Source organism: Hirundo rustica, chromosome 6, assembly GCF_015227805.2.
Source record: "Hirundo rustica isolate bHirRus1 chromosome 6, bHirRus1.pri.v3, whole genome shotgun sequence".
NCBI classification, from domain to species: Eukaryota; Metazoa; Chordata; class Aves; order Passeriformes; family Hirundinidae; genus Hirundo; species Hirundo rustica.
This window is the reverse complement of record NC_053455.1, coordinates 17,615,700-17,643,501: the sequence shown is the minus strand read 5'-3', so window position 1 is coordinate 17,643,501 and position 27,802 is coordinate 17,615,700. Positions and strand designations below refer to the sequence as shown.

The 27,802-nt window shown below is 40.6% G+C and overlaps 1 protein-coding gene across 1 annotated transcript in view; it reads left to right on the top strand.

Annotated features, from left to right (window-relative positions):
• TTC8 (tetratricopeptide repeat domain 8) overlaps positions 1–7,300 on the top strand; it is a 42,416-nt gene extending 35,116 nt beyond the window's left edge. Inside the window, exons 11-15 of the mRNA XM_040068194.2 lie at positions 447–586; positions 1,812–1,986; positions 3,038–3,160; positions 4,976–5,059; positions 6,703–7,300. Coding sequence (XP_039924128.1) covers positions 447–586; positions 1,812–1,986; positions 3,038–3,160; positions 4,976–5,059; positions 6,703–6,819 — 639 coding nt within the window. The 3' untranslated portion in view covers positions 6,820–7,300. The remainder of the gene's footprint in view (positions 1–446; positions 587–1,811; positions 1,987–3,037; positions 3,161–4,975; positions 5,060–6,702) is intronic.
• The last annotated feature ends 20,502 nt before the right edge of the window (positions 7,301–27,802 follow it).

The window sequence follows — 27,802 nt, the reverse complement described above, 5'->3', positions numbered from 1 at the left end:
AAGGCCAGTGGTGGGTCCATCCCAGAACCAACTGGCATTGGCTCTGTTGGATGTATAGAAAGCTTTGGCAGCTTCTCACAGAAGCCGCCCCTGCAGTCTCCCTTTGACTTCCAAACTCAATACAACAGGCTATCTCTTTTTCTAAAAAAATAAAAACCAAATAAATCTCTTTTTGGAGCTGCGGCATAGAGTTAATTTTAGGTAAAGATAATACTAATAAATCAATATGCATTCCTCTCATGGATGTGTGTGTTGCTTGTGAAGATGCCAAACAGTGGTGTTGAATAGTGCGATCAGAGAACTTTAAGAGCATATATAATTAATCTCAATTAGGTATTGTACAGGGCATAGATAAAGCACTCAGTAGATTAACATTTTAATAAGTTCCATATTAAAAATAGGTGATAAACAGTAGAAGTAATTGGAATTTTTGTCCAATTGTACAGGAAATGAACAATATCTCCTCGGCTGCAGAGTACTATAAAGATGTCTTAAAACAAGACAATACTCATGTGGAAGCCATTGCGTGCATTGGCAGTAACCATTTTTATTCAGACCAACCTGAGATAGCTCTGCGGTTTTACAGGTATCGGTACTTATGGACAAGGGAGGGAGGGGGAACAGAATATGTGAGAAGGTAATAGAAAGGGTTGATTTTTGTAATGCTGGGGAAAAAGATAATTAGGAGATTAGCATGGGAGTATGAATGAGCATTTGGGCATATATTACCATAAAATCAGTTTACCAATTTTTCTATCTTTTTAAACATACATCACTACAAATTTGCAATCATCACATGAGGAATATGTAGGAGTATCAATAAAGATTATTAAAACAGTTACCATTCAACCAAAACCAAGGAAAGTTCTTTCACAGCATGAGGCAGTTTGAGAACAGTGGATCTTACCCTCAACTTCAATTGCAGAATTGCAGAAATACAGACGGCACAAGGACTTCTTCTTTAGCCCTTACTCCACCTGAAGTGACCAGGAGTTGTGACTACAAAACCCCTGACTTGGAACATGGGCTGGGCTTCCTGTGTGTTTTACTGAAAGCAATGAAAAGATAGTGTTAAACAGTGCTGCTTGATTTTTATTTGAATACAGTCAGGGTGCAAAGAAGCCTGACATTCTCTCGCCGAGAGCAGGTTAAATCAGCAAGAGCACTATTTATGTTGGACTTGAGCTCTTTTATGCTTTAGGTTCCGAAACTCACAGTCGTGCTGCAGACAGCAGCCCTCTTTTTCCCTGGGCCTCACAGCATTTCTGATTTTCCTGTAAATATTAATAAACAGATTTTATAATACATCTCCATTTTAAAGGACACATTAAACAATATCAATGTGAATCAAAATCCGAGTTATTCTTGGTATGTGAGATTAATATAGAGATTCACATCTGAATATACTATTACTAATTAGAGCAGTACTGAAGGACAGGAATCAAGCAAAAAATTGAAGTCTTAAGAATTACATAAAGTAATTGCAACAAACTACAGCTTGATTGATGTTGAGGGATTGGAAAGAGGAAAGAGAGAAAGTCTGCTTAGACATCTCTGTCTTACAGTAAAATCAGATCATATGACCCAGTCAAGAAGACAGAAGTTACTAATTTACATAGACTTTTTCACAGTTGTGATTCTAATAAAAAATACCTTGCACTGCCCTTCATGAAACTAGCAAGTGTAAGACTATAACACTTGTTTTTTACACCTTCTCAGAATAGGGAGAAAGGAGAACTTTGTCTTTTAGAGTAGAACTCCTATTTGAAATTAATTTGACAAAAAGAAACAAATGTTTTATTTCACTTTAGGCGGCTCCTGCAGATGGGTGTTTATAACTGCCAGCTCTTTAACAATCTGGGCCTCTGTTGCTTCTATGCCCAGCAATATGATATGACACTATCTTCATTTGAACGGGCACTGTTTTTGGCTGAAAATGAGGAGGAGACAGCAGATGTGTGGTACAACTTGGGACACGTGGCTGTGGTATGAAAAATATTAACCATCTTTCTGAACAAATACAATTTATTAAAAAAAAAAAAAAAAAAACACCTAGGAAGGAGTAATTTCCCTTCTTGGAAATACAAAACCTTATAGCGTACAAGATAAAGTCCAGTGTGGATGGAATTTTTGTTTGCCCTTCAGTAGGGAAGAAGCAGCAAGAGAAAAAAAACTCTGTACTTTACAGAATATGGCTTTCTCCTGCTAAAAGATGCTCACTCCCCACTGTCCTTAACCTTCCCATCTTTTTAAAAAAATTGTAACATGCACCAGGCCTTGAAGGCCTTGGCTGCAAAACAAGCTAATCTGACAAAAAAAAAAAGTAGCCAATACTAAAACACTAGGTAGGTCATAGTCGAGAAGGTATGTTCCTCTGTCTTCAAGGCAGCTATAGAAATATTGTGTAGTTGTGTGATGAACTTTGTTAAATTTCTACATATATTTTCTTACAGTCCTGCCCATTTTTGCAGATGTTCTCCAAGAAGTTATGTTGGATTTCTCTTTAGCTACATGCCCAGTATAAGTTTGCTGAATGAACTGATGTGTCTGTATTTTTCAGCATTTGCCACTTTTGATGTTTAACCTTATGCTGTGCCAGTGTCAATCTTAACACTACAGTAGCAGTAGTCAGCTGCTCCATCTGAGAAGTGAATCTCCCTGAACTTAAATATGTGTAGAGACAGGGGCAAGGTGATTTCCTTTCTGGAGATATCTCAGTTTTTCTTACCTTGCTATAGACAATAGCAGATAGCATAATCTTTAGATGACACTTTAATGATTTAAAAGTGAAATTAGATGAAAGAAATATGACTTGAAGCATGGAAGTTTGTGCTGGAGAGAAATGATTCTCTCTATAGAAAGAAGAAGGAAAAAGTGAGAGGATCTGGGAAGAAAGCACATGTTTCTGATCAGCATGTTTTTATTGTAAATTTGCACTCCATTGTAGTACTTCTGGGTGAAAAGATACTCCAAAACCCAAAACAGATGCATGTTGTTTCCAGTCTTTTCACAAATGAAAACACAGTCTTACTTTTAGGGCATAGGAGACCTGAATCTGGCTTACCAGTGTTTCAAGCTAACGTTAGTCAACAATAACGACTACGCAGAAGCTTACAACAACCTGGCTGTGCTGGAAATGCGAAAAGGTCGCACCGAACAGGTCAGTGCTGAATCTCAGCCTAAGCAGAATGCTTCATTTAGGCATTTTGTATTTAACAAATATCATTTCTCTGAGGTGGTGCCATCATATGAGTGTCTAACTTACTCTTGCAGGCAGAAAACATGGATAACTATTATGCATGTTTCAGTGTAAGCTCTGTATTGTTGCGCCATCTCCCATTAAACTGCTTATTCTTTGGCATATCCAAATTAATCATCAAAGACAAGCAAGGTTTCCAACAGCTTTGCAGTTCTTGCTATTTTTTTTTTCTTAAATTGTTACTCAAGATAACTCCATGACTTTGTAATCATCACTTAAAAGACAACTTTGACTGTATATTCAGTTTATAAATGTAGATAACTGTAGATAAATGTAGATACTTTTGCTGGGTGGCAGAAAAGAGCGATCAGATTAGCTCTTGAAAGCTGGGGCTTTTTTAGCAAGGAGGTTGCATTAAAATTTTGTCAGAAAGCAACAGGTACTTGATAAATACTTTTGCATCAATAAGCTTGGTGGTGCATCTTACCTACTGTGAGTATACTAAGTCTATTGTGCTTAGAAATATAATTGACATGAATGGTGGAATAAATGTAACCATTTTTATACGCATGAAGGGAAAATGAATATGTGTTTTTGGATAGTTTTGACAGAATTACAGTTGGCTTGTTTTCAACCTTATGAGAGAAAGCTAATTTGATGGATTTATATATACATCATGGAGCTAAAATAAATTATACGTACTTTTATTAAGAGCAAATTCTCTTAGACAGAAGTTAACCTTATTCAGATAACCTAGCAGTTGTCATGGAAACACTGAAACAAACCCAGCACTGGATGTTTCCAGTGACAAATAAACTTTGGGTTTAGTTTCAGTTTCATAATCATTAAATTTGTAGACTTTTAATTCCCTAGTGGAGCATACCCTCAGTTGTGAAAGTTGTGATTGCTCATAACTAGCACTGCAGAGCCTCTCCATTAGTCCATAACTTTCTATCTACTTTAGTTTTTAGCTTAAAATTTTCAGTTTTCTTCTTGTATCACATGTATAATTAAAAATTGGGATAATCTTGGCAATAAAAATATGCACAGAAGAATTTTAAAAGGGATGATATTTTGCTTATCTTGGATTTTATTTTACAGTGTTCTTTTATAAGCACTGTTGCGTGTGCTCAGATTTTTCACATGTAGGAAATTTTAAGAAGTTCCTAGCTCAGTCTTGCTGTAGTTTGCAGTTACTTTTGTTTCTAGAGTTTTCCCCATTAAGTTCTCCAATTTTTAGTAAAATCTTTCACAAGTGGATCTTAATTCTGGATTGGATTTACAGCATGAAACTATACACTCTGATACTTAGTTTGTTTTACCTTTTTATGCCTCTACTTTACTAGTAAGAAAAAAGCCCTATTTTTATTAAAATGTTTGAGTGTGAAAGCTGTCATTTATATGATAAAATTTATGGTTTCAGGGATACTTTAGAAAAAGCTGTCAGGGACATCAGATAAATACAGTGGGGTGCTCTTTAAATACTTTGGATTTTATTTAATTTACTTGATATATTGTCCTCAGGATTTAAAATTTAATTGCTTAATTGAGTATGTCCCAATATTTTTTTTTCCTGACTCAACCAGAAGTCTTTATTAATTTCAATGTTATTTGACTCTGTTATGCCTACACTATTGATGTAACCTTTTTGAAAATGGCTTTTTTAGTAAAGAAAACATGGGATAATTTTTTCTAAGATTTATGAGTATTTCATTAGGTTTTTGTTACTCTTCCTCCCAGATTTCACTATATAATTTTTTTCATTTCTCTGTATAGGCAAGAGCTTTGCTGCAGACTGCTTCATCTTTAGCATCTCACATGTATGAGCCCCATTTCAATGTTGCCATACTCTCAGAGAAGGTAATGCATTATCCTGTTCTTGTAATCTAAAAATTGAGCCTTGGTGAGGCAGGTGGTTTTTTATGGTTATTACTGAGAATTCCAGATAGATAAGACAAAAGAATACAGAATGCATTAACTCAAGGAAAATGCTAAATTACAGTTTCATTTTAGTACCTACAAGTGTGTCAAAGTAGCCCTTCCAATGTTTGCTTTTGGGAATAAATGAGGCTAACTAGCCAGTTGTAAGTATATGAAGTAACTATAATTGTCCAGATGCCTGGAAGATGAACAATTTGCTAACAATTCCATCTACAATCTATACAGTCATAAGCTTTTTCAGAATGTGAAGTGCAATAATATCATATGATTTATTAGTAATGCTAGAAAGAATATCCTTTACTGATAATATCTTACTGATCTCAAAAAGAAAATCTGTTATTCATCTTTATAGCCTCTGAATTCTTTGTGTTAATGATCGATTTCATCCAGAATGTCTAAGACACTGTATTAACAGTGTCCAACGTTCCCGTTAATAAGAGAAACTTGTGCAAATTTTTTCTTGTTTTTTAATAAGAAAAAAAAATTGCTCCTTTGCTTGTGCCTACACCTTCATGATTCTGTTATGATTCTGTGTTGTGTGGGCAGCTGCACTCCTACAGATGCTGAAGTACACACATCAAGAACAGAATAACCCATTAATTTGTAAACATATCCTCTCCATTGTGAAACACAAGAGGGTGTTGAATAATTGCATTTTTTACTTACTGACTGGGGAGTAAATCCTAGTCTGTAAATGTCTTTTTACATAGATTTTGCTCAAAGAACTCTCACAGGTTATGGGAGGAGACAGCCAGCCACATCAGCCACGTGTTGGTGCAGTGGGGTAATGCAATCCTTACAGCCAGCGTAAGGCCATGGTTTACGTAACATGATTTCTCTGGCCAGGGCCTTGGCTTTTTCTCTTTCAGAGAATTCTTGCTGTGCCAAAGCTCTGTGCTGGGTGATGCACAGGCAAAAAAGGCCTCCTGGCTGTCCATAGCTCCTCCCTTTCCATTCAGGAGTAATCACTTTTACTAGATGTGCTCCCAAATATTTGGGTTCTTCTTTGCTGAAACCACTTTCTGAGATGCTTTCCTTTTAATCCTTCCAAAAAATGATGGTTATTTAGGAAAAAAATTAAGTTCTCTAAGTAGGAACAATTTCTTCTAAAAGCAACAGAGGATCACCATTATTTCTCCAATGCTGTTGTACATTTCTGTGAGGAAGCAGGAAATCACAGTTGTTTTTTTTTTACAGAGGCCTGATAGGTTGTGTTTTGCTTGTATATTGAATAACACTTCTATGGAATTTAAAAGCAAAACTTCTATTTTTTTATTCTTCCTTACTTCAAGCACTGGCATGGTGTATACCTTGTCCATTCTCGAAGAAATGGAATATGTTATGTTGATGTCTTGAAGCATCCCTCCCATTAAAATCACATTTCTGTCTTTCTCATCCCTTGATATAAGTGCAACATAATCCTGCATCCAAATGTCTTAATACTGACTGTTCACTCTTTGGACCAGCTGTGTTTAAAATTTGTGAGCATCAGAAATGTACTGTACAGAACACAAACAATGCAGTGCTTGGATTTTCAAAATTAGTTTGTGTGTTTCTTACAGATTGGAGATCTTCAGAGAAGTTACACAGCGGCTCAGAAGTCTGAAGAAGCATTTCCAGGCCATGTTGATACACAGCAGCTCCTCAAACAGTTAAAAGAGCACTTTGCTATGCTCTGATGAGCAAATTTTTTATTATGTAAGAAGTTAGCCAGAGCAAATGTCCCATACACATTTTGAGAACACCAGCTCAAAGTAGATTAACTATACTTAATGCATTCCTGTGGCAAAGCTTGTGTTATTTTGAGTAGCAAGAAAATACTGAGTTTCAATTACTTACGTCTTAAAAGATAACACTTATTCAACTGTAGCTAGAAAACTTTGCAACTATGTACACCAGAGATTACAGAAAAGGGGTTTTTTCCTGACTTTTATGCAGAAAAAGATTGGTTTTAAACTTTCCTGTGTGACAATCTGTGAAGAAACAGAGTAAAAATACTTCCTAACTGGTTTTCAAGTTGGCTTTTGATAGTATACTTTCTTACTGAATGTTAGATTTTAAAATTAAAATACTTTAAAAGAATTTTAAATACATATGTAAAGCAAAAGTTCTTATATTCCTTGCAGTGTATGAGTTAAATAAATTCAGTTTGTATGGTTTGTCTCATTTGTTTATGTAAGTTAAATTACGTCCTTATTGCCATGAAAACCTGGGTTGATAGTCATAACATTTTGAGAGACGCCACAGAACTGGTGCAAAATTGCATAAATGCATGTGTTCTTCTCTACCCAAGAGGGATTTTATTCTGGATCTTAATGAGAGAGAAGGGTATTTAGAAGCTTGCAGAATTAAGAACCAGTAGTTGAGAACGAGGCATTGATGGGGTGATTACATGTGCTACCATATAAACACTGTCGCTAAATAAATATTTGGATCAATCTGCTGGAAATACTACTACTAACAACAAATGAAGCCTTTCTGTCATACTCTGTGTTTTAGCTAAAAGGAATAAATTTACATGAATTCTGAACCTGACCTTTGTAAAAGACCTTTAAGAAATGTGGGATGTTTAGGCAATCTGAAATGGCACATCCTGAAACAGACATTTGAAATCTTTTTATGGTTCTCTGATATATTAGGAGAATGTCTTCGCTTAAGGGACAACCCTAAACATGCTTATGAAGCTCATGTATTTTTTTTTAGTATTTGTTATTTCTCCACCCTTATCTTTGACTTGTAGCTGGTGAAGGTGGGTGCTGGGGAGCTTAGAGAAGTGTGTCCACAGGTTCCCCCTGTGGTACAGAGCATTCTGTGGGTGACAGAAACATTAATTAATTGCTGTCACATGGTATGAAGTGCAAAAGCATTATTGGCTGAATAGGTGCAGCATCTTTTATGGAATTTTATTTTGTCCATTTTCATTTTATGTTATTGGAAATTCATCACAAACTATTTAAAAGGGAATCTTAGTTACCATTAATCCTCATTAGTTAAGATTTTACTTGCTGCCAAAATGCAAGAATTTAGAGGGAAGTTCCATCCTTTGATCTGCGGTATTTATGTCTTTCCAGCTGTCATTACTAAACTTAGAAAGGTACCAGAAAAGAAAATTTTCTTAGCAGTTTAAACACAGCTGTTGAGAATTTTTGAATGTCATATTATTAAGTCAAAGTAATTTTCAAATTGCATAGTAAATAAGCCTATTTCTGTGTGAACTGGAACAGAAATGAGTAATGCAACTTCAGTTTTCAATCCGGTGTGGCTGTTTGATAGTTCCTCATAGGTGCTTATAAGATGCCACTCACTGTTTTCACTGTTCAGGTTAACGATCTGAGTAACTCTGTCTTCTAGAAAACAGTGCCCCTTGCAACATGGATGTGACTTTGTTATTCTTTTCTTTTTGGGGAATGTATGAAGATCGAAAGGGAAAAGGATTATGTACGTTGAGGAATCCTTCACACAAAACACTTGTGCAAATCAGATATTAAAAAAACTTCAACTCCCCCCTCCCCCACCAAAAATACGAAGTTCTGAATAAGAATAAAAACCTTTTTAGCTCCCTACTCTGCAGCATCTGCAAGCTATTCCAAATTTATCTTACATGGTGTATTTTGATTGCCCCAAAAGGCAGCAGCCATTTGCTTTGTTGATCTTTTGTGCCCCAAAGCAAGGGTCTGACAGTATATTTTTCACAATTAGCACTGTACAAATGAAGTCAAATGTGTTAATGAGTACAGCAGCACAGTGCAACAACAAATGACTCAGCAGGCTGTTCATCCTGGAAGAATCTTTCCATTTCATTGTGTGTTAATTCGGTGTGAGCCGCAGCAAACAGCATCAGCAGCCCCTGGAGCAAAGCGCCTTCGGTTAATTTGGGGTGACACTGCACAACACAATGCATCAGAGCCCTGCTCGTCCCTGCAGCAGGATCCTGTTGAGTACTGCCACCTTAGTATAGCAAGCAGCATTTCTGTAACACAGAAATCATTTTTCCTCTAACCTGTAGCACAGCGCCATGTACGTTTGGCCAACATTTACAAAGCCTCTTCAGAGTAAGGAATAGAATACAATTTAAACAACCCACAATTCTTTTAATCTACAATGCTGATAGTTCCACAACAAAGCTGCCTAGAAGGAAACTTGAAGTAGATGTCTGGGGAGTCTTGAAGTTTCTGTTCCTGCAGGAAAGGCCTGTACAGTTTATGGTTGTTTCCATCAGTTTTATCCTTCTTCTTGACCATCCTTCTTGCTGGGGTCTTTCTGATGGATGAATCCAATTAAAAGTAGGGTTAGGTTATTAAAGCAATTTGCTTGTTCTGCTAGATGTTTTAGCCACAAAAGTGGGACTGAAATTAATCACAATTCACACTTAAGAGTTGTGGAAGATTTTGGCTGCAAAAAGCAGCTTCAGAAGTAGTGCAAGACAGAAACAGTTTGCCATTAGGTGCCAGTTCAGTCAGTGTATGACTGGATAATGATCCAATTTTGTTACTGCTACTGCTGGTGGGTTTTTTTTCTTTTATTGCTTCCTGTCTTTGTAGGCTAGAAGGAGAGATTTTTGGGTCATTCAGTCTTATCTCTGGTATGACATAAGTCAAGCTTTTCAAGCCAGGAGCTTCTTCTAATGAAGTAGCAATTACCTGCTAGAGCAGCATCAAGTATTGTGAAAGATTTTGTATTTAGTTGATCTCAAGAGCTACCACGTTAGTCTTCTTTCTGATGGATACTTTCAAGCTTATTCATGTCTTTCCAGGCTTAACCCACCCTCAATCAGTGGGTACTCAGAGTGGGCCACAGATTAGTATGGGACTGCTATCCCACCATCATGAGCAGATGGCGAGTGTAGAATGCAAAAGTGCCCCCCTCTCTGCAAATTAAGGTTCTCTTAGTGCCTTCAAAGATGAATAAAGCAAAAGCTAAGAGAATTTGATATTCAAGTCATTTACAGACTTGTATCTCCAGTCACTCTCCAGTAGCATTTAAATTCCTGTGCTGGCAAGATGGTGTAACTAGTTTCCCTGAATAGCGAAGTTTTTAGAGTTAGTGAGGGCTCAGAAGCTGTAATACTCAGAATCATCTGTAAGCAGGTTAAATCTGGAAGATATGCCACGAAAGCAATTTTTGTTGCAAAAATTATCAAGTACACATAGCCTGAATTATGCTGAGTAACTGAAGGAGCTGTACAAGTACTACATGTACTTTTGTTCTGTTGATTACTTACAATAATTGCTTAGTGCACAGCCTTCTTGTGTTTAGTTTACTAAAAGGTCATAAAGATTTAGTTGAAAAAGATTTCCTATTTAGATACTAAATCTGAATAAAATATGCAAAAAAATCCATGAGAACTCATGACTCAAGTCAATGAGTTCATTGTAAAAAACTCTTCCCAACGCATAGTGCAATATGGTAATTGTGGATAAGAATATATCAGCCCATAAAAAATGTGGGGGTTTCCTTCCTGCTTTTTGACAGGTATTTCCAGTGAAACCAATTATAGTGTGACAAAGATAAGTCTTGAAGCCATTAGAAATGAGACACAAGAAGAAACAGCAGGATGCAAACCTTGCTCAGAACTATGGAAAGGGCAAAGTCATTAAGAGCCAGGAAGCTTGGTTGCAGCAGGTAGACCCCCCCAACAGTTTCATCTAATTTTCAGCTTATTCAGTTCACATAACCATAAAATAATTGCCAAGATTCTACATTTTAGCTTTGGTATCATTTTATACTACTATCAGTTCCATATTTTTTTAGGTCTATATACTTTAATGGAGCACCTTTAAAGCTATTACACATGTTAACTAATTATCCTTTCCAGCAATAAATTTAGATCATGCTAACCTAGGGTCACGCATCAAGAGACTAGACTAATGGTACATGAGATATCAACCAAAAGCCAAGTTAAAAGCAGTCCTGGACTATTTTTATTCCTGGGAATTGCCGTAAAACAGCAGCTTAGGGTTCAGGTAAAACCACAGTGTTGTAAAGTATATGGTCACTGACTCTTTTTTGAATCAGTAGAACAAAAACAAATGCACATATCTGCCCTAATTTTCAAGGATGTAGTTGTTAGTTCTTCTAGAGATACTGATGGGGAGGCCCAGTAGAAAAAACTTTGAAGGCCCCTGATTTCTGCCTGTAGTCCTGCTAGATCTGATGGATAGGCTTAACATGCTGTCATTATGAAGCATTCATTTGTTACAGTATTAAATGATATTTACTTGAATAAATATAAGATTTGAAATTCAATATAAATCCTGGGAAGCTAGGCTAATAAGCAGACAACCACATTTGTCAAAAATATCGGCAGTATAGACATGGCTGTTGTTATTGCATATGTAGAAGACATCCACAAATAGTCTGTGTCTGTAAGTCAGGGAGTTACTGTAGACAGTGAAGGAAATCCCCAAGAGTACCTTAGACCCCAGTCTAACAGGACACTTGGAAGAGTGGGTGGTATGGGAGATCCTGTTTTGCAGGGGTATATGTATATTAGCAAAAAATAATTAATATAATAGTAAATAAAATGTGGCTCCTTATAAATGACTGACATTCTTTACTCTTTTCAGCCACTGCTCTGATAGTCTTTATAATCTTATAGTCCTTTATAATTACCCAATGTGTATGTATTTATCAATCATTAATTTTTAAGCAACTACAAGCAAAGTTCACAAATTTTCAAACCACTGGCATTATGTGTCAAGTCTCATACAGTCTACCAGAATACATCATCATATTAAGGGAAAAAGTTAGACATACTCAGCCATCTCAGAAAGTGACTCTAACTAAACTGAATTTTCAGATGCTCCAATGCCTTTAAAATGAAAAAAAAAAAAAAAAAAAAAAAAAAAAAAAAAAAAAAAAAAAAAAAAAAAAACAACAAAAACAAAACAAAAACAAAAACAAAAAAAAAAAAAAAAAAAAAAAAAAAAAAAAAAAAAAACACCAAACACCACTACCAGAATAGACACCTTTCCAGTTAGATCAAAACTTAAAATTATTGAGAAAAAAAGCCTAAGTTATGACAGATATTGATTCTGAAAGGAAAAGAGAGTTGTTTCTTGGGGTAGCCTATGGCTCTTGTCACATCATCACCTGTAACTTCATATCATGTTATCTTCGTGAGCACTACTGTGCTGCAACATAAGCCAAAGACATGTTGTAAAGTAAGAGAAGTTGTATGCAAAATCCCTTCAGGCTAAGTATCTGTCATTTCTGGGAAAACAATGTAATTCAGGCACAAATCTCTTGAATGGGAAAGAGTAAGAGCAAGCTGGAAAAGTATTACTTAGACTGGAAACAATATTTTCAGGTAATACTAAAAGGCACTTTTGAGTCTGTTGGAGTTTATCCCATAGCAACATAGCCAACTTTCTCAAGATCAGGTTCTGCTGCAGCTCAGTATCATTTTTAACAATGTGCAAACAGGCAAACTTTACCCATACAGGTCTGTTCAAGCATCCCGAGGAAAAACAAACACTCTTGTTACATGGGATTCTAAGATGTACATACTATAAATAAATCTGCCTTTCTCCTCTGAAGTCCCACTTTAGTTCAGGTTCAGAGCAGCACAGCAGGTAGTTTGACAGGCTTCAAACAGTTCAAACACAAATCTGTTTGTCTTTAATGGACCCACAGTGTGCCATGCTCCTGGGAGCAGTGCCATCCTTGTCTTTGTGACCATGGATATTTGAAAGTCACGGTCAGAACATTTTTCTGCCCCTTCAGGAGTTCATATCACCAGATATGGTAAGTATAACAAATCTCTTTTAACAATAGCAAAGGAGCTAAATACAAGGAGGTTGAGGGCTTTTTTCATGCTCTTTTCTCCATAGCAGATGTCGTGGTGTGCTTCCCATCCCTTGATTATATCTGTATAGTAGAACAATTTTCTTTCATCAGTTCTGATTTCAGGAGTTTGTACCCAATGTTTTCATCTCTACTTAGATGACAAAACTTCTTACAGCAGAGAAACCATTGACACAGTAGCCCCTCAGAGCTGCTGAGAAATACGAGCCCTCTCAGGCTGAGTGCATCTCACCAGGCATGGAGAAGCCAACCACCCTGTGGTGCTCCCAGCTGCAGTCAGAGCTCCTCTCTTACATGGATAAGCTTCAAGGCAGATTTTAATTAAGGCTTAAGTAGCTAAAGGTACACATGATAAAAACCTCAACAGACAGGCCAGGACCTTGTTTTAAAGCTTGTCTTACCCTTGAAATGAAGTTATTAAGAAGGTATGGGTGCCCCAAGGCTTTACATATCTCCCAAAGGCTTGGAGGCTGCCACTTCCCCTGGCTGGCACACTGCTGCTACTGAGGAAAGAGCTGTTCCCCTCTCCTGGGAGCTACAGCTCAGCTGTGTGACTCAGGCTGACACATGAGAGACAGCTAATGTAAGGAATTCCTTCAGTTTCTGGAGTAATAGTTGCAAAATTTGAGTTTTCTTTAAAAGTGACCTGAAAATGGGAATCATTCTGGTCTCTGTGAAATCCAGCCTTGGACCAGACAGTTGATCTGAGATGCCAAGTAACCTGGGAATTGCTAATGAATGGTAAGTGTGGCTTCTCTTTGCTCAGATATTATGACCTAGTTTCATTTTTCTCTCAGGATGTGTTCATCCTGCCTTGCTACACTTGCACACTCTGTGACTTCATGTTCTGTTTTCAGGCAGTTTGGTCTGTATGACCCCAAAATATTCTTTAACTTCTGCTGAATGTGTAAGCCTGGCTTTTCCCAAAGTAATGCACTCCTCAGACAGGCTTCATCTCCATCCACTCAAGCTGTCACCATGCCAGGGCCAACACAAGTACCAGTAACTCTGGAAGTTGTTCAGATTTGCCATTTACTTGAAGAGAAATGAGAACGGTCCATTTTGTCTGGGCTTGTCATCTGAAGGCTTTGGGTTTGTCCTGTGTATACATTTGGAGAGTAAATTAAATTTAATTTAATTGATCATGCTGACGTACAGGAATGTCACCCTTTTTCAGCCTGATAACCTGTATTTAATCTGATGTCCTTTTCCTGTGTTCTGGAGGTTAAGAAGACCACGGCTGTAGACATGAGCAGTATTTACTTTTATCTGTCTCAACTGCCTCCTGTTCTAACACCCTGCAAACTCCAGGGCACAGTCAGTGTCTGCAGTTTCTAAAACGTACGGTGTGGATAGAGATTGCTTAGAGTAATCTTCCCTGAGTTCACAGCAGCCCGTCCAATCAGCCCTGCTCAGCATGAGCCGTGCTATCTGGCCACCTCCCAGCCCCATGTCCTCCCCAGTGCAGGCTCACCGCAGCGGAGCAGCTGCCCAGCCAGGGAACCGCCACAGCCCGCACGAGCAATGACACTGGGGCTTCAGCGTGCGGCTCCGATTTACAGCCGTGGGACAAGGTTCTCCACAGGGCATATTGGTATGCAGGAATTACACAGGTTTTCCCAGGCTTCTTCCATGTCTGGTGAGGCCACAGCATCTGTTCCACCTTCTGTTTGACAGCTCTCATGTCTCCTTACATTGGGGCATTATTGTTTTATCCTTTTCGTCAACCTTCTCCCTAGTGTTGGACTGTCCAAAAGGAACAGGGGCTGAAACATTGGTGCAGGGTGGATTTAAGCACAGTAGCCTCTGAACATGCTAAGGGGATGTGAAACAGGGCATGTGTGAGCTAAGAGATAGTCACAGCTGCTGAGCTGCCAGGGGAGGAACGTTCCTCCAAACTGATGCTTCTCAAGAGGCAGCACAAATATTACTGAGGGTCAGTGAGGATTCCTGAACCTCTAAGAGCTGTGTGAGGCTCCCCGAACAAGTTTTAGTCACATTTAATAAAGAATATCAGGGAGCAACATATGTCGGGATCACAAAATTTGGTCTAGTCATTAGAATAGAGACCTGGAAAGGGGAGGACAGACATCCAAGACCCAAATAGCGCTCCCAGCTTCAGCACATTGTGCTTTTCTATGTCTCCATTTCCATACATGTAAAATAATGCTACTGGAATTGTTGCTGCTATTATAATTATTATAAATGAAAGCATCTTCTGTCAGCTGACCCTGTTTTTCAATGCTTGAACCCAGTGATCACCGAGGTTTTCCTATGAATAGTCCTCCCTTAGCAGTGATGAGAGGCAGTGTGCAAGGGGGTGACAGGACGGAATTCTTAAAGGATTTTGGGTTTCATTTCCCTCAGTAACACTCACAAGCACTGAGAATAAAATCTGTGCATGAAGCTGGAGTGCTGCAAGCACACTGGGCTCACAGAAATTCTCCTCCTCTTGGACAGAGGCAACATCTTCCCTCGCCTGCCATCACCTCCCATAAATGTTAGGAAAGTTCACTTGCTGCAGCTTTTGGAAGTGCAAAGTTAATGTGCTCTTGAGGAGGGAAATGAGGCCATTTATTTGTCTAATAAGATAATGCTAACACCACAAAAGGCAAGTCAGTGTTCAGAAAACAGCATTTCTTTTTGAATCATGCAGGAGGTCCTCTTCATTCTATTTATTCACAAGGCCTGAATCAACAGCTGCCCAGAAAAAGATATTTAACGAGAGCAAACACAAAGGAAGTTGTTCACCCTGGGCTCCAGACACAAATAGAGAAAAAAGAAGAAAATGTCAAATCTGCATAAACCCCATATGGCTCCCTGGTGTGTATAAAAATACCTCTTTTGAATACCATCTTGCAATTCCAAAAAGTTGAGATAACCTTTTGTTACTTTCAGCAAATATTTCCCTTCTAATCCTAATGTCATGTTTCACTTACTCAAATTACAATCAAATCCCAAACCCATACATCTGTCTGTTGTTCAGATCTTACAACTATTCTATTTATTAAAAAAAATAAATGTTTTCTTGCCATATCTTTATTACAAAATACAGAATATAGTCTATTGTTCACTCTGAAAATGTGTAGTTCAGGATGGCAAAATAATTGCTGGTAGAGTCAGAAAACTTCTAAGAAGTGATTATAAATGATGAAACCTGATAAAATAAATAAGATTGCTAGAAAATTGAGAAACAAATATAGGAAAAAGCATACTGCCCCAGAGGCAAAATGTGCTCCATGGGTAACTTCTGCTTTCATAGGGATACACGACATTGTAAAGAAACAAAATAGTTTTGTGTCAAAGAAATTATTTGTATGGCCATTACTTGGCACAGACTTCTCTTGTGCTCTTCCACATACACACAGAGATAAGAGCTGGCAGTTCACCAGATTATGAAGAATATAGCAATATTCATTAAATCTTCAGAGAACTTTGGCTGGAGCTCAGAGAGATAGTGTATCACCTCTGGAAGGAGAGGCAGGCAACCTGAGGGGGACTACAAGGTTATTGTGAGGCTATTGGGGAGAAAATTGGAGGGGCCAAAGCCAAACTGAAACTTAATTTGGCCACTTCTGTTAAAAGGGAAAAAAAAAAAAAAAGTTTTCCAAATGAATTGGCAGCAAAAAAAATGTCCAAGAGGGCTTCTCTATTCTTTGCTGGATGCAGGGGATAGCATAGTGTCAGGGCATGAGGAAAACACGGAGGTACTTAATGCCTTCTTTGCCTCAGTGTTCAATACAAACCCAGCTGTCCTCAGGATACCCTGGGGGAAGTTAGTGATTGGGAGCTGGGCAAAGCTCCCACGATCCAGGAAGAAATGGTTAGTGACCTGCTATGCTAATTAGACACTCACAAGTCTATGGGCCCAGGCAGGATGCAACCTAGAGGAATGAGGGATCTGGCAAAAGAGCTTGCCAAGCCGCTTTCTATCATTTACCAGCAGTCCTGGTGAAAAAAAAGAAAACAGCTATGAGAAGCCTCAGTTGACTAGAATTTGGGAAATGTGATGCCCATCTACAAGAAGGGTGGAATGAGGATGTCAGGAACTACAGGCCTGGCAGCCTGACCTCAGTACCAGGGGTGGTTATGGAGCAGATCATCTTGAGTGCCATCACAAAGGCATGTGCAAGATAACCAAGGGGTCAGGTCCAGCCAGTATGGATCTGTGAAAGGCAGGTCCTCCTTGACCAGCCTAATCTCCTGTGACAAAGTGACCCACTCAGCAGGTGAGGGAAAGGCTGCGGGTGTTGTTACCTGGGCTTCAGTAAAGCCTTTGACTCTGTTTCCCACAGATCTAGTGCCCCCTCAGTTTGTAAGACACCGAGGTGGGCAGGAGTGTCCATCTGCTGCAGGGCAGGAAGGCTCTGCAGAGGGATTTATAGAGGCTGGATTGATTGGCTGAGGACAACTGGGGAGCTGCAACGAGGCCAAGTGCCAGGCTCTGCACTTGGGGCATAACAACCCCATGCAGCACTACAAGCTGGGGGAAGAGAGGTTTGAGAGCTGCTCAACAGAAAGGGCCTTGGGTTTTCTGGTTAAGAGCAGCTGAACATGAGCCAGCAGTGCCCAGGTGGGCAAGAGGCCAATGGCATCTAGAAATATCAGCAATATTGCGGCCAGCAAGGCAGTGATTGTCCCCTGCATTTGGCACTGGTGGGTCTGCATGAGGACTGCTGTGTTCAGTTCCAGGCCCCCCACAAGAGGACAATGAGGTGCTGGAGAGTGCACCCAGAGAAGGGCACTGGAGCTGCTGAAGGGACTAGAAAATGTTTTATGAGGAGTGGCTCAGTTCCTTATGGGGGTGTCTAGTCTGGAGAAAAGGAGGCTCTGGGGAGACCTTATTGCTCCCTATAACTATCTGAAAGAAGGTTGTAGTGAGTAGGGGGATAGTCTTCTCTGACAGGTTTCAAGTGAAATAACAAGAGGAAATGGCCTTAAGTTGCAACGGAGGAGGTTCAGATTAGATATTATTTTAAAAAATTGTCACTGAAAGTGATTAAGCATTAGAATATGTTGCCCAGGGAGGTGGTGGGGCCACCATCTCTGGAAATGTTCAAGAGGCCTCTGGGTGCGGCATTTAGGTATGTGCTATAGGAGAGATTATGGTGATGCTGGGTTGATGGTTGGACAATGATCTTGAAGGTATCTTCCAACCTTGATGATTCTGTGATCCATACAATCCATTTTATGGGCAGGTTTTGCATCATATGTAACCCTTAAGTCAACAGAAGGCTGCAGAGCAAGAGCTAATAAAAAATTTCCTGTGAAAAGGAGGGTGCTTTGGGGAAAGGAACTGTTTATTTAGTGCAGCTAAGACTTATGGTCAGAAAATAGAAAACCTCTTGTGAGAATTGGAGTTCATCCATCAGCAACTGGAGTCCTGACAGCTTTTCTACCGCTACATGAATAGCAAATAACCTGTTGTCACCATCTGGATCTCAGTTCCTGGAGGAAGCCTGCTGGCCTCAGGAGAAGATGGGCATTCATCATGATCATCCTGTCCCTGACACCCCCTGGGCCCCTCACAGACCAATGCTGGAGACAACTTCTGTGCATCTCCTGCCGAATACCATCAGAACAAGCCTCTGGAACAGCTTAAATAGCAGCAACATGAGAAGGAAGCAACATAATTTGACTGGGAGACTTGAAATAGAACAGGTTCTTCCTACCTGCCTCTTGATCAAGAAAGCCCACCACTTTCTGGGGAAGTGTTTTAAATGCAGAAATTCATTGCCTCTTTGAAACATGATCTGATAATAAACACAATTTTGGGAGAAGAAAGGAAGGTTCACATTTAAAGTGCAGAACCAAAACCAGCATTCTCTGCCTTCAGGATCTCACTGCTGCTCCTTGTGCGGTGCAGTGAGCAGATGCAGAAGGTACCAACCACAGGATACCGTCACCTGGGCAAGGGCAGTGATGTAAGGAAAGGTGGAGATTTGTTTTTTCACAGGATTGCCGCTGCCCAACAAGGAGCACAGTCATAGGATACCACAGGTACAGTGCAACTTGATTCAATTGCCCATGAGAAATAAAATAAGGCTGAAAGCTGTGAAAAGAAAATATCTGCCATTTGCAAACCCAAGCAGTGCAGGGGAAAGGAGGGCAAGTCACGTTCTCCTGCATTCACGGGGCTCAGATTATCTGCTCATTACGCTTCCCAAAATACTGCTTCCCACAGCACTCTGCAATGCAGTCTACAAAAGTGGAAGTAATCTGGGCTGCACAGTTGACTTCAGCTCTGAGAGGACACTTGGTTGTGTTATGTGTAATGCTCATGTTATTGTCAGTGCGCCAGTAAATGTCATTGCTTTTTCTGGGAATATACCATGTCAGAAAATCATTTGGGGTAGGATTTTAATTTTCCATTGGATTCAGCAGCAGCTGAATGCTTTCCTCGATGTGTGTCAGCAGATCAGACAAGTCCATCCTTCTGCTTCCCATCAGCACGTGGCATAACAGCTTCCAGTCTCAGCAGCTGCAGCTCCCCATCCATGAGTTAAATCAGCATTTGTGTTATGGCCTTTTTTTGCCCCTGCTGTGCAGCACTATGATGTTTCAGGTTTCAACAACAGTGACAGGAGTCCTCAGCATCCTGTCACAGCATTGTACCGTGAAATGTCCTTTTTGCAACTCCAAGTTTCAGGATGATGAGTTCAACAGCCCAGTCCCATGGAGTTAGAGGAACCCTACTGACTGAAGACCATCTGGAGACCAAATCTGAAGACCCCACTGGACCAGACTCCAACCAAATCCAGGATGGACAGACATATAGTCCGAGCTCCAGAAGCTAAAACTTGGAAAAACAACCCAGATGCCTGCCTACCTCACTTACCTTTTGGAATATCCTCTGGGGGAAATTCCCTGGAATTACATAATGTTTAAACATATCCCATGTCAAAGTCTCAGCTCTTTTCTCATAAAACCAACATGGCATAGTTCCTTCACCTACATGGAGTTGTGAAATTAATAATAAATGGATTTGAGTTCATTATCTGAGAGGAGCTATAGAAGTGTGACTTATTTTTAATAATGCATAAGTAATAATTTATTTAACATTTCTCCTCATCCTCTGTATTCCTCATCAGGTTCCTGAACCTGACTGCACTTTCCTGCTCTGTCTGCAAGTTCTCTCATGAAAGCTGACAATAAGCTTCAAACTTTTTTGTTTATTTTTTTTTTTTTTTAGGGTAATGAAATACTGTGTCACAGTCATTAAATGCCACAGTCATTGTGGCACCTGTTCTGTTTAAAAAAAAGGATATCAAGTTTACATGGAACAGGATATGACAAGAAATTTAAAAAATCAAACAACTACTTCGTAAACACAATTTGTTCCATCCAGTAACTAGAATTAGTCTTATTTCTCCACAGTGAGTTTATGCTGTGATGTGGCAGATTTGTTCCAAGGCTATGGAGTCCGGGTGGAGTAAAATAGACAATTCAAACACTGAATGCAGTGTGCTACTCCCTCTGCAGAATCAACCTGTGTTTCAAAATGACAATACAGTAAATGTTTATTTAGATACGTTCGACTATACAGAAGGAAAATATTTTTCTGGGAGAAAATAAATAAATAATGGTGTGTCCTCTCTACAATCTGCATTGCAGGGATACATGTCTGAAGTGAAGCAGGCAAATATTCAGAGGCTGAGGCTGATGCAAGCTGGTGGGCTTTGCCAAGCCAAGCACAGAAAGTCCTGAGTCAGCCTCACCTCCAAAAGCAAGCAACTGTAAATAGAAAGCTGTTTGGATCTATGATACTCTGGGTAATCTGGAGATTTCTGTCTTCTGTAACAGCAAGAAATATCCTGCAGATTTGGTTTCAAATGAAATCTAAGCTTGTTCTCTCATGGACAGCAAACAGCAGCCCCTGTGGAACACCAAGGTGCCATTGGGTTTGAGGGAACTATGGCTTGCTGTTCCTGACACGAGCATCGGAGGGACTGGTGGCCATCTAGGCTTTAAATCCAGGTGAGGAGAAGCATGGGTGCCATTTCTTGGTTAAGCCTTCCTTGGGTTTAGCCTTCCTCAAGAAGAGGACTCACTAGGGGTGTTTGTATCTCCATGGCTTTTGCTTGGCAGCACTCACAATAGCTAAGAAGCTGCAGCTTTTAAGGGAAGCAGTGCCAGAGTCAAGAAAGAAGCAACTAAAAGAGGTTTCTGTTACTGGGGGACACGTGTTCAAACTGCTGTTTGCAGACAGGGTATCTCACTATCCTCTGACGAAGACTTTGAAGCAGAAAGACACCTTACCTGGGCTTCAGCCTCCCCACTAAAGCTCTGGTTAAACAAGGAAAAGGAACAAGGAGAAGAGGATGAAGGAGCACAGTCAAACTTCCTGGGATTACTGAAGTTGGTGTGAGAAGCTTTCAGAGAAATCACTTATTGAAATTGATGTAATAATGCCACAGGAGCTGTTAAGAAAATTATTGTGTTACAAATACACTGTGTGAAAAGATTATGCTTTTTGAAAATATTTTCTAAGCAAGGCTTTGAAACTTATAAATTGTTTAGAGCACAACTGTAGTGCTGGAAATAGAAAAAGCAAACCACTGACTGAAGCACTGAAGGTTGCACTAGAACTCCCTGGAAAGTAATTTTTATTTATTTACTAGTGTTCTGTGCAGCTTTTGACTGGGGAGGTTCTTCTGGTGGACTGAGGGAAGGCATAATTTCTATCATTAAATCTGCAGTTTAGACATACAGACTTGCTGCTTCTGCCTTTTATCCTCCTCCCCAAAAGGACTGCAACCACCTTTCTCTGTTTCTATGCTCTTTGCCTTTATCCATAACAGGGACCTCTTACACAGCTCAGGAAGCACCATGCCGTGTTACTCAAGGGGTATAGCCTTTCACACCTGGCTCCTAGAACAACCTAAAGACTAATAATAATAATAACTTAAAAAAAAAAAAAAAAAAAAGTAGCTGTTGCCTTAGGAGTGTTTTTCCTCCATGTAAGTGTAATGAGAGCGGCAACACTGTGCTGCCTGGCAGTCTCCAGGTGCTGGTAACTAAACCCAGGTGTATAACCCTGCCCTTGGTTCTGCCAGGGACGGCAGAGGACTAAGCGAGGGTCAAAAGTTTACGGGAGGCTGTGTCTGTGGCGGCCCGTGGAGGGGAGCACGCTGCGCTCCCACCGCACACGCGGGGAACGGGCGCGGAAAGGTCCCGCGGGGAACAGGGAGCGGCCGGGAACGGGTGGGAAACAAACGGGAAACGGGAAACGGGCAACGGGCTGCGGCCACACGGGAACACACGGGGCTGGGAAATGGAGCCCTGACACCGGCACAGGAGCAGCACGGGCTGCTGCCACCCGGGAACACACGGGGCTGGGAAATGGAGCCCTGACACCGGCACGGGCTGGGTTGACAACAGACTGGTCTCACGCAGGCAGATGTTATTGCTTGGCACGGCCGAGCAGGAGGCTTGATAGGTCTCCCAAGGCTGGGAGAAGGTCAGCAGCACAGAGATTATCCTACTAACAATATTTCTTAAGTAAATGCTTCCTGTCTGCAATCATTCTGGAAAGGAATAAAGAGAGTACGATGCAGGGAAGTAAGCTGCACAGTAGCTGCTGTACCATAAGGAGGGAATCGCTGTTCTCAGCTGCTTTTGGGTCCAGAGAGAAACACCCCACAAGAAGAGAGTACCTGTTTAAATGCTAAGACAAAACCGGGCAGCTGGGCCTCGGCTGTCTGCAGCAGCCCACGGGCTGTGACCTGCAGGAGGCATCTCCAGATGTGCCAGACACTCTCCTCACACTCGACACCACCGATTGCAATGGTGAGATGAAGACAAGATGCATTTGGGAAGGCATCCATCCTGTAAAGAGACAATACAGAAATGCCCAGGTTTATCCCAGCTTTGGTTTTTATGCTTCCTTACCTCCAAGCAAATGCAGTGCAAGCTGGAGGTGCCAGCCCATGACACCGACATCACCCTTTCTTTGTGCTTTAAGTCTTCAGTATAAGAGACTTGCAGAAGTATCAAAGCCTTCACTATGTTGAAATTAATTTCAGTCCCATCTTTGGCTTCATTTCCTGTGGTGTTAAATAAATCTTCCTACTAATACCAGAGGAGCAGTGGAAGGCAGAATCTGCATTATCTGTATCCAAGAGAAGAAAAGGAAGATTAGTTATCAACCTGATTGATCTCAGTGTTATTGTTTCACAGCTGGCAGGCTCCATCAGCACACAGTTGCCTTCAACATGGAAAAGCCCTTGACTCAGCTGAGACTGGTACTCCTTGTGCTAGGTATGGACGGTCTATGAGAGAGTCCTTGTCCTCATGAGTCATCTTAGTGGATAAAGCAGTTCAGAAAGGCAGGGAACAAGCAGATCCCTGAGCACCAATACTAGACAGACCTTATTTCCCAAAGATATTTTTTCTAATATGACTGGGGCTTTTTTCACCTTCTAAAGGTGACCTTGTAGACAAAAGTACATTCACATTGTATAAAGCTATTACAAAAAAAACCCCTTTAAAAAGGTTAGCTGTATGGACAGCAAAAGTAGTCTTTGCAGAGCAGGACAGAACAGAAGGCAGAGTGCTAAACTCTTTCAGTTACAGATCACTAAATCTGAAGGAAATATGAAGGGAAAAAAAAAAGATAAAACACAAATTCAAAATCCAAATCACCTTCAGCTCTGAAGGAAATTATCACTCACTGAAAACTGATCTTCTAATCTTTACTTTGTCCAAGTCCAGGAGAATAATTCTGGAGTTGCTGAAAATACAGTAAATACAATACAGACTAAGACAAAAGCACTGGAAGTTGGTGTTAACTAATTTCACTCTAGTCATTTCTATGGGCTTCTTTTGCTGAAATTATGTAGGCTGCACCCAGTAAAAGAACCACTTCCATGAAAATTTGTAATTTTAAATTTTTATAAATATATAATAATATTTACAAATATTAAAAAAAATGTTATAAATACTCTTTACTAGACTCTCCAGCATTTGGTAGCAAACACCAATCTCTTATGTACCACAGTCCAATGCTTGTAAATGTGTTATCACTAGTTATCACTTTTAGGTGCTAGATATTTCAGTTTTGGGACCAGATAGGGTATTTAAATGATACTTGAGTACCACAGTGAGGACCACTGTACAAATGCTTGTGAGCACATCAGGGATCTCGATGAAAGAAGAGAGAAAGAAAGGTCTTTGGCTTAAGTAGAGCAGCACTGAGCAGACCTGCAGTGTTGGGGCTGGAGTGCAAGGACAGGCTTTAGCACCCTCCAGCAATGCTGCACAGTGTCTCCAGGGGCAAACACAGCTGGGTGGGATTACTGGTGAAGCCCCCTGAGCCAGGGACCTGTGTCCCACCCACAGCGCCAGAAATGCCCGCTGGGATTTCCCACGCTTGCAGCGTTCTCTGTGATACCTAGGGTAAAATATGAGATACGCCACAATGAGTGCATGGTAAATCTTGGCCTTTATTAAACATCTAAACCTAAACCCTGGTTTTTCTGAGTTTTTTATTAGCCTTTTGATTTTCATAAATGGAGTCAGATCTTTTAGTTACTGTAGAATATTAGAGCAGTTCTTCTACCTTTCCCACAGAAGTAATATAAACAAATCCTTTGTTTTTCATTCTTTGTCCTTTGTTTGCATATTTCTAACCTGAAAACAATTGTAACTGACAATTCGTCTGGCCACTGAGGCTGAGGGGTGGAAACCCCAAAAAGCCAATCTTCTGCTAGACCCACAAATGTATAAAAGTAAAAGAATAAACAAAGGGGATCTTCTCTCCGCTCTTTCAGCTGGGAGCTGGATCAGAGGAACCTCTGCGAAAATCTCTTGTCTGCGTGTGATTGCTTTGTGTGTCTCAGTGACAATATTCTTACACCAAGTAGGTCCCTTTCTTTTTGTGAGACAATTTTGAGGTTTTTGCTTGATTAAAACAATTAAATATCACCTTCTGTACCTTGGAATGACCAGGGTGCAGCCTGTAGTTCACAGATCCCATGACATTGAAATCTTGGTGATCTCCTGCATACCTCAATTTCTTTACCTGTGAAACAGAGCTGAATATAGTTGTGTCCATTTGGAAATTTAATGCATTTAAATTGAAAGTACTTGGAGATTTTTCAAGGAAGCCTTACAAGTATGAATTTTTTGAAAATTCAATTTTTTTTTTTTAAAAAAAAAAGGAAAATAAAATAAAGTAAAATAAACCAAATCCTCAGCTTCCTTTTGTCAGCACGTCAAGTTTAATCATGAAGCATCAGCAGCATTTTACCATACTTACATAACAATGTGTTTATTAATTTATCCAGCAAGCTAACTCATGTTCCCACTGAGGAATACATAATCCTTAGCTATTATTTAGAACCTTTCATCCACAGATGTCAAAATATGCTACAAATGCTGCAGCGTCTTTTGTCAATGCACGACTTTTATTAACATCAGTGGAAAAAGGATTAAGCCAAATACGTTGCCTTGAAATAAATATTTATTAAGAAATTACCCCGTTTGTTCCACCTCACCGTCTTTCAAACGTGAGTGTCATCATAGAATTCACTGTTTACCCTTGGGCAGTGACTCATTCCTGCTCCGAAGGAGCTCTCAGAGGCCAGCAGTCATCTTTGGGAGAGCACAGGGAGCACTGGAGGAGTGACTGTATCCCGCTGCCCATCTCCCCTGAGCGCAGCCTGCGCAGCAAACGGAGCGCAGACGCAAATTAATCACACAATTGCATTAGTGCCCTCTGAACCAGCACGCTCAGCTAGTCCTCCGCTGAACTCTGCTGTACTGAAAAGACCTTCAGCTGGATTATGCTTAAGCAAAAGCATTAACATTGACTGCAAAGCCCGTTCCCTCCCACGTGGACTCTTCGGTAACCTGGCATTGCTGCAGAGCCTTTGCTGCGATGGCAGCGCCTGTGAGTGCTGCGACATGAAGCAGTTTGGGGTCCGTGTGCCTTCTCTTAGATCAGTACCTGAGAGCCAGCAGGCAGCCCACAGGGCGGTGGTGAGCAGCTAACCCAGCAGCACGAATCCCCTCCCCCAGAGCATCACTGCTCTGCAATCACTTGGTGCTGCTATTTCTGCCCAGCAGGTGAAAATACATGTCACAGCCCCATGGAGCCCTGAGGCTCCATGCCCTCTTGCCCTGCCTTGGTGTCAGGATGAGGGCAGCTGGCCCCTAGGTACTCTGATGGGAATTCCCACGTGGTATTTTTGCTGCTTTCTTCCCCATCCTCTGGATGCAAGACCTGACTGGTTTTACATAGATGGGCTCTGCTGAGGCGCGCTGGGACTCTGAAACGCCTCCCAACAGGACTCCTGCTAGACAGGAGGCTGAGGAGGAGAATCCTCCAAGGCAGAAATGTTGAGAAGGGGTGACAGAAATCCAGTTTTCACCCCTGAAAGGCATTTCAATGCAAACATGGTATTCAAATCTCAGCATCCACTTTGGACTTAAACATCTGAGCCATCCTTTTCAGAACAGGCAGTGGACTTGTTCTTTTAAAGCACAAACAATACTAAAATTGTTACAATCTCTAGAAAATGTGGATGATTCCTCCCCATTCTCCATTCAGCAACACTGCGCCTGGTTTGAAGTTAAATCAATCTAAATTTTATCTTGCCCTCAGGACAGCTGTTATCTGTACTAGCTCCTCCAGGCAGTGGACGCATGGTACATGGAGATTAAACTGAAGAGATTCTGATTTCTAATCCAAGTGCAGAAGTGAGATAAGCATGGACATGCACAGCCATGTACCAATGAAGTTATTTTAGGCATGGGCAGTGGCTGAACATCAAAAACCTCGGTACCAAGAGCTTAGGGGCTTGTGACTTTTGAGTGTGCAGGACAGGCAAGGGTTATGGGGCTCTTGAATGCTGCTGTCACTGTGAGAATATGGGCTGGGTCCCTGGGCTGCAGCTCAGTAATGCAGTCTCGAGGAGCTCAGCTCAGGTGTGAAACACAGGGTTGTCTTTTTGAGCCATACTGAATCACAGAAGTTGCTGTGTAAACTTATTTGATGGAGCAAGAATTCTGTTTAATGATAGATTTTTTTGCAACAGCTCTGTTGTGAAGGGAAGACTGATCTCTGAAGTCCTCATGTCACAGGGTTGTCTGCTGTCAACCACAGCAGAATGAGATTTAATTCAATTCTAAAACTTTGCACTGCAGATTTTGAAGGTGCAATATAGAAAGTGAAACACAAGTCACAGTCTGTTAGTCAAATGCTTTTGATCCCTGTTTAAATGCAGTTTCAGCCTAAATCAATGCTGACCTACACAAGGTGGTTTATTTCATCACCAGGTTTATTTTTTTATTAATAGATAAACTGACAACTGAGGCAAGCAAATGTAACTCCAGTGAGACCAACACAGTTGGTTTTACTCCTGATATTCCGTGTTGCCTTTGAAAGATTTTAAAGCAGTGTAACTGGGCCTCTGGAGCTTGCCAGCTCTTATTAACCTTGATCAGCAGGCAGGCAGGCAGGCAGAACTAAGAGGGTCTCATGATTCAACGTGGCAGAATCTGACCTCTGTGTTTGTCTCCTGTGCAAATTCATGCAGAACAAATTAATGCTTGAATGCTGCATCTCCACCAGAGACATGGAATTCCAAACACAGCCAATTCTCCTTGGGCCATTCCGAGAGGTCAAAGCCCAGAGTAGGACTATGCAAGGCAAAAATGCCAACCCCACCTGGGCCAGGCACCCTGGGTCCATAGGAAACTTGTGGCCGATGAGCACTGATTGATTTCACCAGGAAAGCCTGTATGGATGTGGAAGCAAGAGGAAATCTTTGTGATGCCCACAGTGCTGTGGGTGAGAAGCTGCTCACCCTCCCCAGGCTGTAAAGGGTGTTTGGCTGTAGCTACAAGACAGCA